The 17,980-nt window shown below is 38.5% G+C and overlaps 1 protein-coding gene across 1 annotated transcript in view; it reads right to left on the bottom strand.

Moving 5' to 3' along the window:
- ntrk3a (neurotrophic tyrosine kinase, receptor, type 3a) overlaps positions 1–17,980 on the bottom strand; it is a 175,358-nt gene that overhangs the window by 36,408 nt on the left and 120,970 nt on the right. The window contains exons 9-12 of the mRNA XM_055009289.1: positions 17,358–17,541; positions 8,711–8,734; positions 7,826–7,872; positions 6,125–6,227 (exon numbers count right to left, since the gene is read on the bottom strand). Coding sequence (XP_054865264.1) covers positions 6,125–6,227; positions 7,826–7,872; positions 8,711–8,734; positions 17,358–17,541 — 358 coding nt within the window. The remainder of the gene's footprint in view (positions 1–6,124; positions 6,228–7,825; positions 7,873–8,710; positions 8,735–17,357; positions 17,542–17,980) is intronic.

Genomic DNA, 17,980 nt, shown 5'->3' with positions numbered 1-17,980 from the left:
CAAATTGTTCATCTTACGATTGAGTTCGTCATACCGAGAATCGGCAGCCGTGATCCGTTCGTTTGCATAGACCAGCAGAGTTTGGACGTCGTTTCTGTCTGCGGTCTTCCTGATTTTCCAGAAGCTCAGGCCAGTGAACAAGCCAATTATCAGCAGGCCTGTCATCATAAATCCGAATATATAAACATCTTCCACATCCTCAACGGATAGGGGTGCCAGGCACATGATCCCCTTCCACTTCCCCCAGGCGTCGATCACGTAACCAGAGGCAAAACTCCCATCCGGGCAGGTAGGCTCCCCTAGGCCTGTGCTCTTTGTGGCGACAATCTTGTCAATTGCGTTGAGAGACCAGTTAATCAATTCCATGATCGGCGTTTCGAAGGTCCAGTGCCAAGCGATCGCTCCAAGTCAGACAGACGAGACGAAGAAATGCAGCAAGCAGGGAGACATGAGGGTAGGGAGGAACAGAGATAGCGGAGCAAGGAAAAGTGCGACCACCTCCTACGAGAGCTGAGAGCATGAGAATGGTCCCTGCCTTCAAGTTCCTGCCACATATATTGACGAAGATCTCTCCTGGACTACCAACACCAATGCAGCAGTAAACAAGGTACAGCAGCGACTCCACTTCCTTTGGATCCTCAGAAAAAACATCATGCAGGAAAAGCTGCTCGTGTCCTAGCCCTAGTGATTGTGGTTAAGCAAGTAGTAGGGTTAGAATTAGGTAAGTAGTAGTTATGGATAGAGAACTGCAGAAAATGAATGCAAGTCAATGCAATGAAGTGAAAATGTGTGTATATGTCTGCAGGTGCATCTGGCAAAAAAAGTATTTAAATCTACATTAATGAACAAAAAATAGCTAAGAGTGTATTCATATATGTCAGATGATCTAAATTATATGCTAAGGAGCATCATGGAGAGTCTTCTTTTAGGAAACATGTACAGGATAAATGCAACCATTCATCTGTTGGACTTTCTCTGATACATAACCAGATTTGTCGAAGCAGTATGAAGACTTCTTCAGTCAGTCTGGATGGTGTTATTTTTTGGTCTTTTTCCCCTTCCTTACAAAACTTATTCCGAACGTTATTGAAAAAGTTCATGAAGATAGTTTTGTACATGGCTTACCTTACTGCGATGGCATAAAAGTGACATTTCTATGCTGATGTAAAAATTGACAAGATAGGACAGCATGTATCTTTAGTTATCTAAAGTTAAGCCGACCTTGACATCGAGGCATGGCTTACAAAACAATAATTTTTTAATTTTGTAACTCTCAATCTGGAACATTTGGATGTAGTAGTGGTTCAACTATTGTGTAAGTAGTGATTAATTTTTACCTGCAATTTCCAGACTTCTTTGTAAACTCATCCACTGCAAGGGATATAAGTACTGAACTTGCATGAAGCTGGGAAATAACAGGTACCAGATAAAATAAATAAAACAATAAAAATAAATAAATAAAAGAAGTTGTCAAAATGTGTGCAGAATCTGAGATTCTGACTTTCATACAACAATTCATGAAATTTCACTATATAACTGTGTTGATTGCTAAATTTGCACATTATTTTATGATCTAAACAATTTATATTTGCATTCTAAGTTCTGAAATGGATTGGTTACGCATGTTTATGGTAGTCCACAGTAAAAAATTTAACTTTTTGCTACTCAGATTTTAAATGTTTTCTGCAATTTTAGGTCAAGTGCGTTCATACATTATATCAGAATGTATAAATAATTGTAGAATCACACAGGTGAGGTTGTGCTGAAATAAAAGGCACCAAGCAAAGCAAGATCAACAGTTTTTAAGGTGAAATATAAAGGTAAAATCAAAATTAGTCAAAAACGGACCTCAGTCAAATTAGGTAAGAAACCCTAAAAAGTGAAGTCAAATAGCAGAAAAAGCCCAGTTTAAGTAAAACAAAGTAAAAAGCCATAGTTGCTTTCCAGCGCCTTTCACCTATGCAGACAGTTCTTTGGAGCCAAATTCAAATTAGCATCTAACCAATCATGGATGCGTCCATCCCAAAGGGGTGGATCATCACTCCGGTGATGTTGGATTTCCGTAATTTTGGGATTTAAACTGTTCAGTTCATTTTGTTCTGACAGTTCTGGGTGTTGGGGAGAGAGAACCGTCAGGAGGTCATAGTGAAGAATGCAATCTCTTCTTCTCTGGAGGTGTGGTTATCTTCAGGATTACCTCCTGTTGTTTTCAAGATCTGTGGATGGATGTCTTCTTAAATGGCTTCCCACCAAATTTACAGCTTTGAGAAATGGTCTCTGGATTCTCTGTGTGTTGCTTTGGAATGTACCTGGCAATAAACTGTAGTTCTGCTCCTTAGTGCACTACACATTGCAAGCTTGAAACACATCTGAGCAGCTTCTTGCCAAAGTGCATTGGGTATCTTTAAGTCTGACTTACCAAATGTATGATGAAACCGCTCACTTCAATCGCTTTTCTGCTCTCTGTGTGTATTATTCTTGTTTCATTATGTGCTTGTGTAATGCACACCGCTCCAGTCAATCATGTAGTGTCGGCGTTCTAGTGTTTTGTGTTACACACTGTGTGTGCTATTGTTGTTCTGTCCTGCCCGTACACTTTCCTACCTTGCTGGTACCAAGTCCTGGATAATTGCCTCATAAAAGATTAACTCTGGCTTGTAGCCTCATATTTGCATTGTGTATTCTGTCCTGCTTAGGCTTCCGTAGTTACTTCTGCTTCACTGAACCGTCACCTTTGACCCCTGATTTTAGTTCTGCTTTTAATACGCTTCAACCACACCTGCTTTTATCTAAATTGAAATGCATGAATGTTAATCCTTTATTAATTTGATGGTATCATTCCTTCTTAACCAATCAGCAGCAGCAAGTCAGAGTGAATCAAAACTTATCGAAGCCAAAACTTGCCAGTACTGGTGTTCCGCAATAGTGTGTCAGTTCAGCAATACTATTCACACTCTATACTAATGATTGCTCTAACAGAAATTTCAACAATTTTGTTTTTAAGTTTTCTGACGATACTGCCATATTAGGCTTTTTGCACAAGAACGAAAACACCTCAAACTACTCTTCAGAATTTGAACAATTTACCCATTGGTGTGACCGCCATAATGTGATTTTAAATGTCACTAAAACTAAAGAAATGGTCTTAGACCCAAAGTTAGTCGGGGATCATAGCCCTGTGGTTATACACAACACTACGATTGAGCAGGTCTCCAGTTACAGATAGCTCAGGCTCCACATGGACAACAAGTTTACCTGGAGCACTTATGTTGATAGTCTGTGCTCTTGGCTCCAACAGCGGCTCTACTTTTTGCGCAGACTTAGGCTGTATGGAGTCAGCAGAAAGCTCATGTTCATGTTCTACCAGGCAGTGATTGAGAGTCTGCTAAGGTATGGCATTAGTGCCTGGTATGGAAACCTCACTGTGCAGTCAAAAACAAAATTACAAAGACAAATCAACAGCGCGATGAAACTCATGAGGGTGAAGAATCATCAGCCCCTCAATGCACTGTTCTGAGACAGGCTCAGAAGATACTGGCTGACTCCTCACATGTGCTCTATCCAGAATATGATCTGCTACCCTCTGGGAGGAGATTCAGGGTACATATGGGTTTGAAGAGATGTAAAAACTCCTTCTTGCCAAACTCGGTAATGCTTTTAAATAGGGATGCCTGAGAATCACTATGGTGTTGCATGTTTGATAAGTTTTGTATTCTATGTGATGTATGATGTATGGAATATGTATTACTTTTTTTTTGTTTTTAAGGCACTTCAGCACAAGTCCAAGACAAATTCCCTGAAAAAGAAAAAAAATATAAAATATATATAAATATACTTAAATATACTTTACTGTCCCCTACGGGGACAATAAAGTATATCCTATCCTATCCTACATATTCTCCTTCCAGTGAGCTCAGTCTGTATTTATGCCCTAGTTATGTCTTTTTTTGTTGTTGTTGTTTTGTTTTGAGAAGTGAATTAGACTTGATGAATTTTGTAAAATTTCAGTTATTTGGAGGGCTTAACAATTATGCAGCAATACATTCAATCTGAATCTTATTGCCTAAACCTTAAATGACATACTGTATTATTATATGCATTGAAATAAATATGTGATGTATCATAAAGTGTATAAATGCAAAGTAGAAATAAGATTTTTTACTGTTTTAACTGTTGGGTTTTAGTGTACATACTATACATTGCAGTCTTATATGCTATGCATTTCAGCTTTAACTCTAGAAAACATGCAGTCATGTCAATAAAGCTTGAAAGAGACAGAGAGCTGGAAAGTAAAGAGACACTGGAAAACAGACTGGCTCTCAGTCTTCTCTGGACATTAGAAGATTATTAGATCTAAAAGGAAATCAGTGTGATAAAGATGATGATATCCCTTCTGAGGAGAAAACAGATGTAATTTCCTCCTCAAGCAGAGGAACATAGTTTATGAGCACAATTTATGTCAACATAATGGAATCCATTAGTTTTTAGTCAGCTGTTACTTCACTAAAATGCATCCATTTTCTGTAGCTCAGACGTCATATCAATACACTTTATCTGTGTGTGCTGTATGTCAACATTAATGTTTGTGTGTTTCTGATTGCATTACTCATGTTGTGGGAACATAAATCTGTTTACATCATCATATTGGAGGCACTCACCAAACTTTTGGCAGCTAAAAAAAAGTGTCCATAGTGTAAACCATGAAATAACAATATGACAGAATTAAAATGAGGTTGGGCTAGGTTTAAATTACGGTGAAGGTTGGGAAAGTAGTAGTTATGGTCAGGGTTAGGGCAAGTCTTCAGGAAATCAGTGGAGGTTGTTGTCCTCTGAAGTGATGTAAACATGTCTGTGTTTTTGTGTGTGCATGTGCAATCACACCCCAGGCAGTAATGTGTATTGGCTGTTAGGTGGCATGAAATGAACAGATGGACATGATCAGTAAATGGATGATATTGTGTTGCAGTGTGTTTGCCCTTAAGACGTGTTGTCTCTGTGTGTCTGTGTATCCTTGTCTTTGTCTGTCCAAGAGTTTCCAAAAGACACATGCTGTGAATAGCTTTTAACATACACAGCAGATAACAAAACTTTTTCTTAAACTAACCAAGTAGTTTATCTCCTTAACCCTAAGAAAAACAGCTACTGGAAACAAAAATAATAATGAAAGAAACAATGAGAACAATGAGTCAACATATTTTCTTTTTCAATCACAAATTCCAAACCTTGTTTTATAGTGATCACTTGTACAGACAATGTTGAGTTTTTACAAGGGATGCTGAGTTTATAATGTTAAGACACTAGAGGGAAAAATCAGAGAAGCTGAAATAAATAGTGAATAAAACTGTGTATCGTCATGAACACTTTTTAAAAAAAAAAAATTTCGTTCCACTTATTCAAAAAATACAGGTGCGATGAAATGTAGGGGTAGTGTATTCTAAAGACTAGGCTAAAAGGTTATTGTGCAAAAAACATGATTAAAATAGAGACTGTATTTGACAACATTGACCATATTTCTGAGCTGGTAGGATGTCACCTTGCATTACTCCACTTTGGCACAGCCACCAAATGGAATGTCCTTAGACCTCTCAACCTTTGGTTTCTGGTTCAAGGTTGATCATACTGACCAGTAAAGCTGTGGAATGGAACATAAGTTGACCTGCGACTTAGTCTCTGATAGGGTCTGACCTCTCATCACTACAGGTTGATCTCCAATTCATTTCAGTTTAAGTGATCTCTTGCTGTCCGGGAGCGCTGCACTTCAGAGTTCATCTTTGTTGCGCTATAAATATGGTGATGCATGGTGGGCACATCAGTCAGACACCAGGCCTTTTTAAGAGGTAATTCCTTTGATGTAAGGCCAACGTGACCTCAACCTGCACACTATTCTTGATCCAGAGCTTTACGGCTCTTTCACTAATGTTTGAAGCTGAAGTTGAAATAACAATTTATAATTTACAGTGTACTGCTGATAGCGCCAAGTGTTGTTATTTTTGTCTTACTGTTGTCTAAATCTACACCATAAGAAAAGGGTACAGTGAGGCCTATCAAATAGTATGAGCTTGGTGAAAGACATAGCAAATCTTCAGGAAAATAGAGCAAATACACTAAGTAACGGTCTTCTTACCTTTCATTCCAAATTTTGATCGTCGTCCATACTTATTGATGAGGAGGAAGAGAACCACCAGCATCACACAGGCAAACCCTGCCAGGCCGACTGCTATGGAAACCTGCAGATGAGATCGGTTGGATGTAGGAGTTAACATAATTTAGGCAAACCATCACAATTATACAGTTTATGGGCATTTTAAATAGAAAGTTTTGACAAATATTATATTAAGATTATCTAAAAGATATGATTTTTTTTCAGATTTTGGCTTCGGCAATATTTGGATTACTGAGATTCAAATATTGTATTTCCGAGTACTTTGTATGTCCACCTTTATTTTTCATGACAGATTCATTTATTTTCAGTGGAGGGGTTGTGTGGTTCAGTTTGACCCTTCAAGTTCTGATTCTGATTAAGCTAATTGGAACTCATGCATGTACAATTTTGTTGTCTTTATTTCTGACCTGTATTTTTAAAACTTTTTCAACAGCATTTCATTTGATTGCTCATAAGAGGAAATATTCTACTTGTAAAGTTAGACATAATACAGTTATTGACAGTCGATAGAATTTTGACACCTATGAAATTAAGTTAATATTCCAGAGGGATGTACCGATTTCTGTTGTAAGATGTATTTATAAATAATAAATGTTAAATGTTAAAATGTTATTTATTGAATTACTGCACAGGACTTATTCCCCCTGTAGAATCATCATTAAAACAAAGCCTATGCCTTTTTTTAATCCTCACTACTGGTGGGAATCCTAAGTATGTTGGTAGTTTTGTAACAAAAAGAAAAAAAAACTTTTTTTTAGTGTAGTGAAACAGAAACACAATGCCAGCTTTCTTAAATGTGTGTACTTTTCTTTTATATTTTCCTCCATCACTTGACTTGGCAGTATCTCTATGAGTATGCTATTATCAGAGTGATGATGAGCTGCTGGCCAGCGGCAGATGGGCCCCCCATACGAGCTGGGTTCTGCTCAAGGTTTCTTCCTGTTAAAAGGGAGTTTTTTCTTGCCATTGTCGCCTTAGAGCTTGCTCTGGGGGTTCAGGCATATGGGTTCTGTAAAGTGTCTTGAGGAATAGTTGCTGGATTATTTCAGTTTATAAACGTATGCACACAGACAAACAGCTGACATCTCATCTAAAGTCTGAACAGTCCCTCAAAAAATCTTAAACGATTTTATTTAAAACTGAAAGGTAATTTTGGTATTAATACATGCTACATGTTCATACAATTTGAAAAGGTGCAACTTTCAAATGTTGTAGCCAGCTTTCTTTTTCATTTTAGGACAGCAGTCGATTACTGTTTCAAATGTTTTTACTGATTTTAAGTAGATTCCTGATCATCAAATATCCTATTGCTATTGCTAATATCCTATTATCTCAATTTGTTATTTTACAGTTCTTGTCGTGACTCTTTTTCATGATGCACACATTCAGACAGACACAGTCTACTGATCAAAAATTAGAAAGTTCTGATGTTCACAGGTCATTTCATAATCATGTTCACAAAATTAGGGTAACTGAATTATATCCTGAAGTCTTCAACACAGATGTCCTGACCACAATATCAGTGAGAAAATGAAGGTTTGTTTAAACATTTCTCTCAAATTATTTGGTCCTTCATGTGGTGAGAGTTTTTTTCCTGTGTGGTTTAGTTTCTCTCCCTGAGTGATCAGGAAAAATGTAAGAAACAAGCCAATATGTTCTTACCCCAAAAGTATCTTCCTCAGGTTTGTGAGTCTCTGCAGTTGGAGTTACTTGTAAAAAAAAAAAAAAAAAAACAGAAGTAGACAAAGTTTGAATACCACAACACTTTGCTGTCCTGTTGCTTTTGCAATGAAACTGCAGAGACTGTCTGAAAATGGGCAGTGGTGGCGCAACGGTTAAGTCTCTGGACTACTGATCAGAAGGCCAGAGGTTCAAGCCCCGATGCAGCCACTGTTGGGCCCTTGAGCAAGGCCCTTAACCCTTCCTGCTCCAGGGGCGCCGTACCGCGGCTGACCCGTCGCTCTCCCCCAATTGGGGAGAGATGCGAAAATCAGAATTTCCCCTCGTGGGATTAATAAGGGATAATAAAAAAATAAAATAAAAAAACCCCCACACATTATAAGCTACACAGCTGCTTTCATCAGTAATAAAATTAAACATGGACAAATTGCTGTAGACACAAGGAGGTCAATTCTACAAAACAATTGAAATGAACTGAAATTTACCATTGTCTGTATCATAGTTACCAAACGTTAGTTCTTTTCAGAAAACTAAGAAATCATAGATTAATAGTAAAATATCTTATTTTCAAAGGCATGCAGTATCCTCATAGCCAGATGTGTGTTAAAAAATATCTATATCAGAGATTTTTTGGGTGTGGTTCAACTCTTTTGAGAGTTGTAGCTTACAGTTTACAGCACTGCTTTAAGCACAAAATTCTGATTAACTAAAAAAAAGTTATTTGAGAAAAAAAAACACCTGACAAAAAACCCCACCTTACTGGACTGCATTAGAATTTACAATGGCAACTGTGTGTTGATACAGTATCGGTGCACCTGAGATTCAGTACCTTACTACTATAATGAGATTCTTATAAAAATCACTTACTGTAATCATAATCTGTTTCTGGACCTGTGGAAGAAGCATAGAAGGAAGTAGGGAAGGTGAAAATTACACTGTAATGCATACTGTACAGAAAGGTAAGGTACATACATTTTTGAGTGCACATGATGAGAGACAAACACAAACATGAATTTAAGCTAAGAGATTAGGTAAAGAAGAAAAAAATGCAAGATTAGAAACTGAGCATGGATGTACGGTGAGCAAAGAGCAAATCACCAGAAAAAAACACTTAATAAGATCGTCACATGTTGTCTAAATATAGCTTGCCTTTACTCTTCACATCTTTTCTACTCTTAAACAAAATAGAAGTGTTCAAAAGTTCAAAAGGCACAGAGGCAGAAAACACTTTGCTCTCTCAATGTGATGCAAGAGTTCTTTGGCACTGAACCAATCTGAGGGCTAAACCAAGCTGGCATAGTTTGGGTATGAAACTGAAACATTAACACTAGGGATGGGTTACCTGTGACAGGACATATGTGACAAACATGTCTGCTCACCACCCAAACTTCCACACACTTCCTGTTCAATAGCTTCCTGAACTGACCCTGAATATTTGAAGTAAATTTATTATGAGTGGCTGTGCCTCAGGGGGTTATCCACTAATCATAAACTTGAGGCAGCCCCTCCGCATGTCAAAAGTGAACCCAAAAGTTGCTCCTGATGGCAGGTAGGCACCTGACATGGTAGCTCTGCGGCCTTCGGTGTGAATGTGGGGTGAATTGTTAAGCACTTTGAGTACCACTAGGCAGAAAAGCGCTATACAAGTGCAGACTATTTACTTTTTGTAAGCAGCAGAATCATCAAATAAGGATAGTTGCTCAGGCAACCCAGTCTGCCAATTCAATTCAATTCAATTTTATTTATATAGCGCCAATTACAGTCAAATTGTCTCGAGACGCTTTACAGAACCCATATGCCTGACCCCCAGAGCAAGCCAAAAGGCGACAGTGGCAAGGAAAACACCCTTTTAACAGGGAAAAAAAACCTCGAGCAGAACCCGGCTCTAATGTGGGGGGACCCATCTGCCTGCTGGCCGGGCGGGTTGAGAGGGACAGAAGAGGTAGAAAGGTAGAGATAGAGGGATACAGATAGAGGGGTAGAGATAGAGAGGTGGGGGGGTGGGACACAAGGACCATAAAACACAGCCACACATCTGAAGCATCCAGCATCCAGCTCTGGGACCAGGGACACTCGGAGAAAGGACACAGAAAGAAACAGAGTGAATGTAATGCAATAATGGTATATATAGTAAATACATAGGTAGTTAGAGAAGGGCTCAGTGCATCAAGAGAGGTTCCCCAGCAGTCTAGGCCTATAGCAGCATAACTAGGGGCAAACTAAAGGGACGTCAAGACGGGAAGTCAGTTTTGCAAATGAAAACACCAGCATACCCCGTCAGGGTCCCCCAGTCAGCCCTAACTATAAGCTTTGTCGAAAAGGAAGGTTTTAAGCCTGGTCTTAAAAATAGAGAGGGTGTCCGCCTCCCGAACCCAAACTGGGAGCTGGTTCCACAGGAGAGGTGCCTGATAACTGAAGGCTCTGCCTCCCATTCTACTTTTAGAGATTCTAGGAACAACAAGTAAGCCTGCAGTCTGAGAGCGAAGAGTTCTGCTAGGATAATATGGTACTATCAGGTCTTTAAGATATGATGGAGATTGGTTGTTAAGAGCTTTATATGTCAGAAGAAGGATTTTGAATTCTATTCTAGATTTAACAGGAAGCCAATGAAGAGAAACCAATATAGGAGAAATATGATCTCTCTTGCTAACTCCCGTCAGTACTCTGGCTGCAGCGTTTTGGATCAGCTGTAGATATTTCAGAGAGCTATTGGGACAACCTGATAATAAGGAATTACAGTAGTCAAGCCTAGAAGTAACAAATGCATGGACTAGTTTTTCTGCATCACTCTGAGACAGGATGTTCCTGATTTTCACAATATTTCTCAGGTGGAAAAAGGAAGTCCTACAGATTTGTTTTATGTGCGAGTTTAAGGACATGTCCTGGTCAAAGATAACACCGAGGTTCCTCACAGTAGTACTGGAGGCCAATGTAATGCCATCCAGAGTAACCATATGCTTTGAAAGCAATTCTCTAAGATGTTTGGGGCCAAATACAATGACTTCAGTCTTGTCTGAATTTAGTAGTAAGAAATTATAGGTCATCCAGGTCTTTATGTCCTTAAGACAATCTTGCAGTCTAGCTAGCTGATTAGTTTCATTTGGCTTCATAGATAAATACAATTGAGTGTCGTCAGCATAACAATGGAAATTAATACAGTGCTTCCTAATAATGTTGCCTAAGGGAAGCATGTATAATGTGAACAGTATTGGTCCTAAGACAGAACCCTGAGGAACTCCATGATTAACCCTAGTATGCTCAGAAGAGTCATTGTTGACATGCACAAACTGGAACCTGTCTGATAAGTAGGATTTAAACCAGTCCAGTGCTGTCCCTTTAATGCCAATAGAATGTTATAGTCGCTGTAATAAAAGTTTGTGGTCGATTGTATCGAATGCTGCGCTAAGGTCCAATAAAATAAGTATAGAGACCAGTCCATTATCTGACGCTATGAGAAGGTCATTAGTAACTTTCACCAGAGCTGTTTCTGTGCTATGATGCACTCTGAAGCCTGACTGAAACTCTTCAAACAAGCTATTCCTTTGTAAATGTTCACATAATTGATTTGCAACTGTTCTTTCCAGAATTTTGGAGAGAAATGGGAGGTTGGAAATTGGTCTATAGTTGGCTAAAACATCTGGATCTAGAGTGGGCTTTTTAAATAAAGGTTTGATTACAGCAACCTTAAAAGCCTGTGGTACATAACCTGTTACTAGAGAGAGATTAATCAGATCTAACATTGAGGAATTAATTAAAGGTAAAGCCTCCTTGAACAGTCTAGTTGGGATAGGATCTAAAAGACATGTTGATGGTTTGGATGTAGAAACTATTGAAATGAGTTCAGAGAGATGTATGGGGGTGAAAAATTCTAAATATCCATCTGGTCTTACAGCCAATTCTAAAGTATCTGTATTCGATGATACATCTGTGACATTTGCAGGAAGGGCCAGAGTAATTTTTTCTCTAATCGTAATAATTTTATTTGTAAAGAAGCTCACGAAGTCGTTACTGCTCAAAGCTAAAGGAATACAAGTTTCAACAGAGCTCTGACTCTTTGTCAGCCTGGCTACAGTGCTGAAGAGAAACCTGAGGTTGTTCTTGTTTTCCTCTATTAAAGATGAATAATATGTTGTCCTGGCATTACAAAGAGCTTTTTTGTAATGCTTTTTTTGTAATACTGTTAACAGTTTGATTTCTATGCCATAAGTCAGAACGAGGTCAAGGGTATGATTAAAACTATGAGTTGGTTTATTTACATGTTGAGAAAACCCAATTGAGTCTAATATTGAATTAAAAGCAGTCGTAAGGCTGTCACTGTCCACGTCAACATGAATGTTGAAGTCACCCACAATAATGACTTTATCTGAGCTGAGCACTAAATCAGATAAAAAGTCTGAGAATTGAGATAAAAACTCAGAGTAAGGAGCAGGAGGACGATATACAACAACAAATAAAACTCGTTTCTGAGCTTTTAAATCTGGATGAGAGAGACTGAGAGTAAGATTTTCAAATGAACTGTAACTAGGTTTAGGTCTCTGGTTCATTTTTAAGCTAGAGAGGTAAATTGCTGCCACTCCTCCTCCTCCTCTGCCTGTGATTCGAGGAACATGACAGTTAGTATGACTAGTAGGAGTTGATTCATTTAGACTAACATATTCTTCCTGCTGCAACCAGGTTTCAGTCAAACAGAACAAATCAATCTGGTTATCAGTTATCAAATCATTTACTAACAGAGATTTAGACGAGAGAGATCTAATATTTAACAGACCACATTTAATTGTCCTGTTTCTTCGCTCAGTTGAAATAGTGGTATTAATTTTAATTAGATTTTTATGGTTACTATGTCTTTTGTTTATTTTTGATTTGCTTAATTTATTGAATTTTGGTGGTCGGGGGACAGACACAGTCTCAATAAAGCTAAGTGATTTACTGGAGGGTGACAGCTGAGAGGAAACTGCAGAGAGGTGTGGAAGACTACAACTCTGCATCCTGGTCTGAACTCTGGGTTGTCATGCTTTAGGAGTTCTAATAAAATCAGCCATATTTCTAGAAATGAGAGCTGCACCAGCCAAAGTGGGATGGATGCCGTCTCTCCTAATCAGACCAGGTTTTCCCCAGAAAGAGCTCCAATTGTCTATAAAGCCAACGTCGTTTGCAGTGCACCACGTAGACGACCAGCGGCGAAACGATGCCATATGGCTAAACATATCATCGCTTGTCAGATCAGGCAGGGGTCCAGAGAAAACTACGGAGTCCGACATGGTTTTGGCAAAGTTATACACCGATGCCACACTAACTTTGGTGACCTCCGATTGGCGTAACCGGGTGTCATTACCGCCAACATGAATAACAATCTTACTGTATTTACGATTATCTTTAGCCAGCAGTTTCAAATTTGCTTCTATGTCGCCCGCTCTGGCTCCTGGGAGGCATTTTACTATGGTCGCTGGTGTCGCTAGCTTCACGTTTCTGACTACGGAGCTGCCAATGATCAGAGTTGGTTTCTCAGCGGGTGTGTCATTGAGTGGGGAAAAACGATTAGAAACGTGAAGCGGTTTATGGTGTGCCGGGACAGCGGGCTTGAGCTTAGGACTACGTTTCCTACGAACTGTCACCCAGCTACCCTGACTTCACGGCTGCTCGGGAGCTGCTAGGGGACGGCTAGCAGAAGCTACACTAGCAGCTATATTATTGCGGTCCGCACCGGCTAAGGGAGCCTGGCTAACAGCTAGCGGGGTGTTTTCCATGGTGCGGAGCCGCACTTCCAATTCAGAGAGCCTCACCTCCAAAGCTACAAACAGACTGCGTTTATTACAGGTATCGTTATCACTAAAGGAGGCAGAGGAGTAACTAAACATGTGACACACTGAGCAGGAAAGAGAAGGAGAGGAAGAGGGAGAAGCCATGCTAACTGCTAAGTGCTAGGCTAGCGGACAGAGATAACAAATTAACTTAGAATTAAGTACTGAGAGGGTGCGTGAAGAAAACGAGTGTATGTTACGATTCAAATATTACCGCTACACACAGATTTAATGAATATCAAATTAGATGGAGTGGATAAGCTACAACAGTCACAGAACACAACAACTCTGCTGCCTAATCAGCAGCACCTGAGCAGAGGCTGCCTCACCTGCCACTAGTTACCTCTCACACAATAACATCATCTTGGTAACTCGGAAACTGGTGGAGAATTTTCAGTGCTTCGTTTTAACCTTTCTGGTGCCTAGACCTAACTAAGCTTTTAAAATGCACTTATTGTGAAAGTGCCAATTACAGTATGATATTTTCATAAACCGCACCATGTATTTTTGCTACCTAAAACCAACCTGCACTAAAAACCGAATGTAAACAATGAGTGAAAATGTAAGGCAAGTCTAAAAATAATGGTGGTACAGAGGACATGAACTCCAGTCTCCTTGGTGAGGGTCCTGTGCCAACTTACGTCTGACTTTCCTCTTACTGCTCTATGTGGACATTGTGTAAAACTGGAAACCTTTCTTTTAAAGTCATAGTTTAGAAATTACTGTTAAATTATGCTTCTTTGAAAACATGAATTAGAATGCAATTTTGTAATTTTGTGTGGACATTTGGGGAGCTACTGTGGGCTTGGTGGACTGGGCTAACAGCGACTCCCAAGCTCAGTGCTCACCCTCCTCACATGTGTAGTACTTTTGGAGCACACCAGAACAAACATCCACTACTTCTTCTCCGAGTCTGGAAACTGACTACTTGCAGTTCACTCTCGCTAAAGTTCATATGTATTCTTTTGGCAGTTGAAGATTAAATAAAAGCCAGAATCAATAAAATAAATGGAAAGTTGTTTTGATCTTTAATGTTTGTTGTTTGATTCACAATATCAGATCACGCACTGACTACCACACAAGAAAACATTCCACCTAATGGAAGCAAAGGTTACCGGTGTTCTTTGAAAAGCACATTTAATTAAATTATGTCTACCTATGTTAACTGATAAAGATTAAAAGGCAGCAAAATATCCATTACTCTTCTGATGGAATCTTTATTATTGGTGGGTTTGCAGAGAATACAACAATATGAACAGTTGTCTCTTGCTATATTATGTTGACTCTAAACATAAATTTGATGGTTTCATTGAAAGGAATCCTTACAGAGTTTTGTCGGTGTTTTGTTTAGCACAATACATACTATAAAATAATGAATACCCAATCATTACGCAAGGGAGTATTCTGACCACACCATTGTTTCAATGCACAGATCCCTGTATTATTAGCCTCCGTTTTTTTCTTTTCTTTTTTTATTTCTTGCTCTGCAGTCTCTGAAGGCAGCATGTCTCATCTTCAGTCTTTCAGCAAGTCGGTGAACATGATGAACGTATCCAGTGGACTTGTTAAGCTCATTCACATCTCATTACTGAAATAAAGAACTTAAACATAAAACAATTTATTGTTCTGGCAGAGTGTTGTGTCTTATTCAAATTCAAGTTTGAGGTTTCTTAGAAATTCCCTGCATGGTGGTCATTTGTATTGACTGCTCACATGTAATACTTGGTAGTTGTTGGTGCACATGACAGCTACTCTGGAATACAATATTTAAATGGTTCCATCCCACTCACAGCCACCATGACATCACTACAAAATTGCTGCACCAGTCTTGTCATTTGAAAACAACATCTCTGTAGATTCTGGAAGTCTTGGTAAAACTGTTCACTCTATCAAGCTGAATGTACTGTACTTGTGAATAGCAAATTCTAAGTCATGCTACAGATGTAAAATTAGATAAAGTACATGATGGTTTTAGAACCTTTGAGAAAGGCTGAGAAAAGGTACTACTCCAAGGCTTCACTACTCTATTCATTTTTCCTCTTTTTGAGTTTGTCAGCATCTTAAACTGAAATCAGTGTCTCAGCAGCTTCAAGAATAAAGACAGACATCAGTGAATAAATTAATTATGAGTTTAAGTAAATAGCAGGTTGAAACATGAAGGTGTACGAGGGCATTCTGTGGACTGGCACTCTTTATGGAAGCTGTATGGCAATATGGATGCATAGAGTTTCGCTCTATTTCAATTTCAGTTAAGAGGCTCTGTCGAGGCTCTGCCTCCTTGGAGGAGGAATAACCTAAACAACAAAAATATCTCTTTTAATAACTGAATTATAAACTTTTTGTGTACAAAAAATTACAGAAATAAAAATTGATATTCCTATAAAAAAGAACCATCAAAATTACACCATTTATCAGACCCAGAAAAGATGAAAACAGAATGAATCTCTGGATTTTCGACTTTCTGAAGCTCCCTAAACAACTTATGCTGATTTTATGTGCCATACAGTGGAAAAAACAACTAAATTCAGGCTTTAAATCATCAAAATCACCTTTTTCTATATGTCCCATTTTCCTTTTTTTAAAATAAATTTTAAATTATAAACACATATATGTCTATTCATTGATTCAACTGTCAACCACAATTTTATTTGAATTGAAAAACTTCACTTATTGTGTCAATTATTGCTATTTGACAAAACTGCAATTATTGCAATTAATTAATTACAAAGCCTGTAATTAATTAGATTAATTTTTTAAATCGCGTCCACCACTAGTTTTTCTTTATCAGTTGTTCATGTAGAGTCCAACTTGTGAAGGAGAAAAAAAATTAACTGCACTTTTTTCAGAAAGATTTTCTGGTCGAAATTTACTAACTAACAAAGATTCTGAATTTTACAAAAACAGTCATAGCACGCCATGGCTGACTGAGTTGCAGTTGAATAGTTGACTGTATTTCTAAAGTGCAACCTACTTGGAGTGTACAGATATAAAAGATGTCTGAAGACATGGCCAAATTAAAGAAGGTCAAAACAAGAACACAACTGAATACCATTCACAAGCCGAGATGTCAATATTGGGCCAAGCCAAACCTGAAGACAGTTTTTCAAAGGCTTTAAGATTAATTAATCTTTAAGCAGAACAATGCTCCCCCACATGCATCCAGTTACTCAATTGTTAAGCTAGCCAGCAAAGTCCTCAAAGATTACCAAATAAAGACTTGGTTCCCTTCCTCACCAGACCTAAATCCTATTTAGTCATACTGGTATCAGTGACTTTTGGACCCTTTGTGAGATTTACAGTGAGAGAAGACAATCCACCTCTTACTCAGAATTGTAGAGGCAGTGATTGCTGCGTCAGTGAAAGTTGAGCATGAACGGATCAAAGACCAAAAGAGACTTCATGGATAGAAGGCCATATTGAAATAAAGAGTTTTGGTTCATAAATATTTTTGAAAGCCAAAACATGTTATTTTATTGTAATTTTTTGTTAGTTATTCGTTATACTTCAAAAATTGTGGGTAAACAGGTGAGTTGCCTGATAATTGTGAAGACTAATATATTCACATAAAAAGGACAACATTTTTAAACATTTTTGTTCAGTAACATTTTTGACTGACTCAGAGTATTGCATTTGCTCACCAGTAAAACCAGTAATCCTAAGATATATAATTTGGCTAATAGCCGTGCACACTCTGCATGCATGTCCCAACTTACCATCAAATGGCTTGTCGAGAAAGTGCCCATACACAGAGCTGGTGGTTACACCCAGGTAGTTGGTAGCCTCCAATGTGTAGTTGCCGTTATTGTGGTGTGTTGGGTTTTTAAAGGTCAAGCAGCCCTCTATATCATCCTGATAAATATCCATATCTGGGCGCACATATTCACTGTGGGAAATTTCCTGAGTGCAGAGTGAAAAAGGAGAAACAAAAGAAGAATGAAATCAGGTCATGAAACTCAGAGCTAATGCAAATAAATTCTAACAGTGTGTGTAATCACCATTCTATTGTCAGTTACCACCAACACCGTCAAACCTGTTGAGAGTAATTATACATCAGGATGTGAAAAAAAGTCATTTTGAAAGGGTAGTTCCCTCGTTTATTTCTATCTGCCCTTCCATTCCAGGTCATTCCTTCTCAGGATGAAGGATACCAGTGTGGAACTCATATCTTCTGTTTTGTCAGTCTTCAGAGACACTTTTTCAGCTCATCTTTGTGAGGCTCTACATTTCTCTTTAAAATACCAATATGGTTATATTGGATTCAAGTCAGGTTTCATACTTGGTCAGGTCATAATGTTCTTTTGCAGGAGCAAGCAAGGGGTAGTGTTGACATTATGCA

Source organism: Amphiprion ocellaris, chromosome 3, assembly GCF_022539595.1.
Source record: "Amphiprion ocellaris isolate individual 3 ecotype Okinawa chromosome 3, ASM2253959v1, whole genome shotgun sequence".
NCBI classification, from domain to species: Eukaryota; Metazoa; Chordata; class Actinopteri; family Pomacentridae; genus Amphiprion; species Amphiprion ocellaris.
This window is presented reverse-complemented; position numbering and strand designations above follow the sequence as displayed.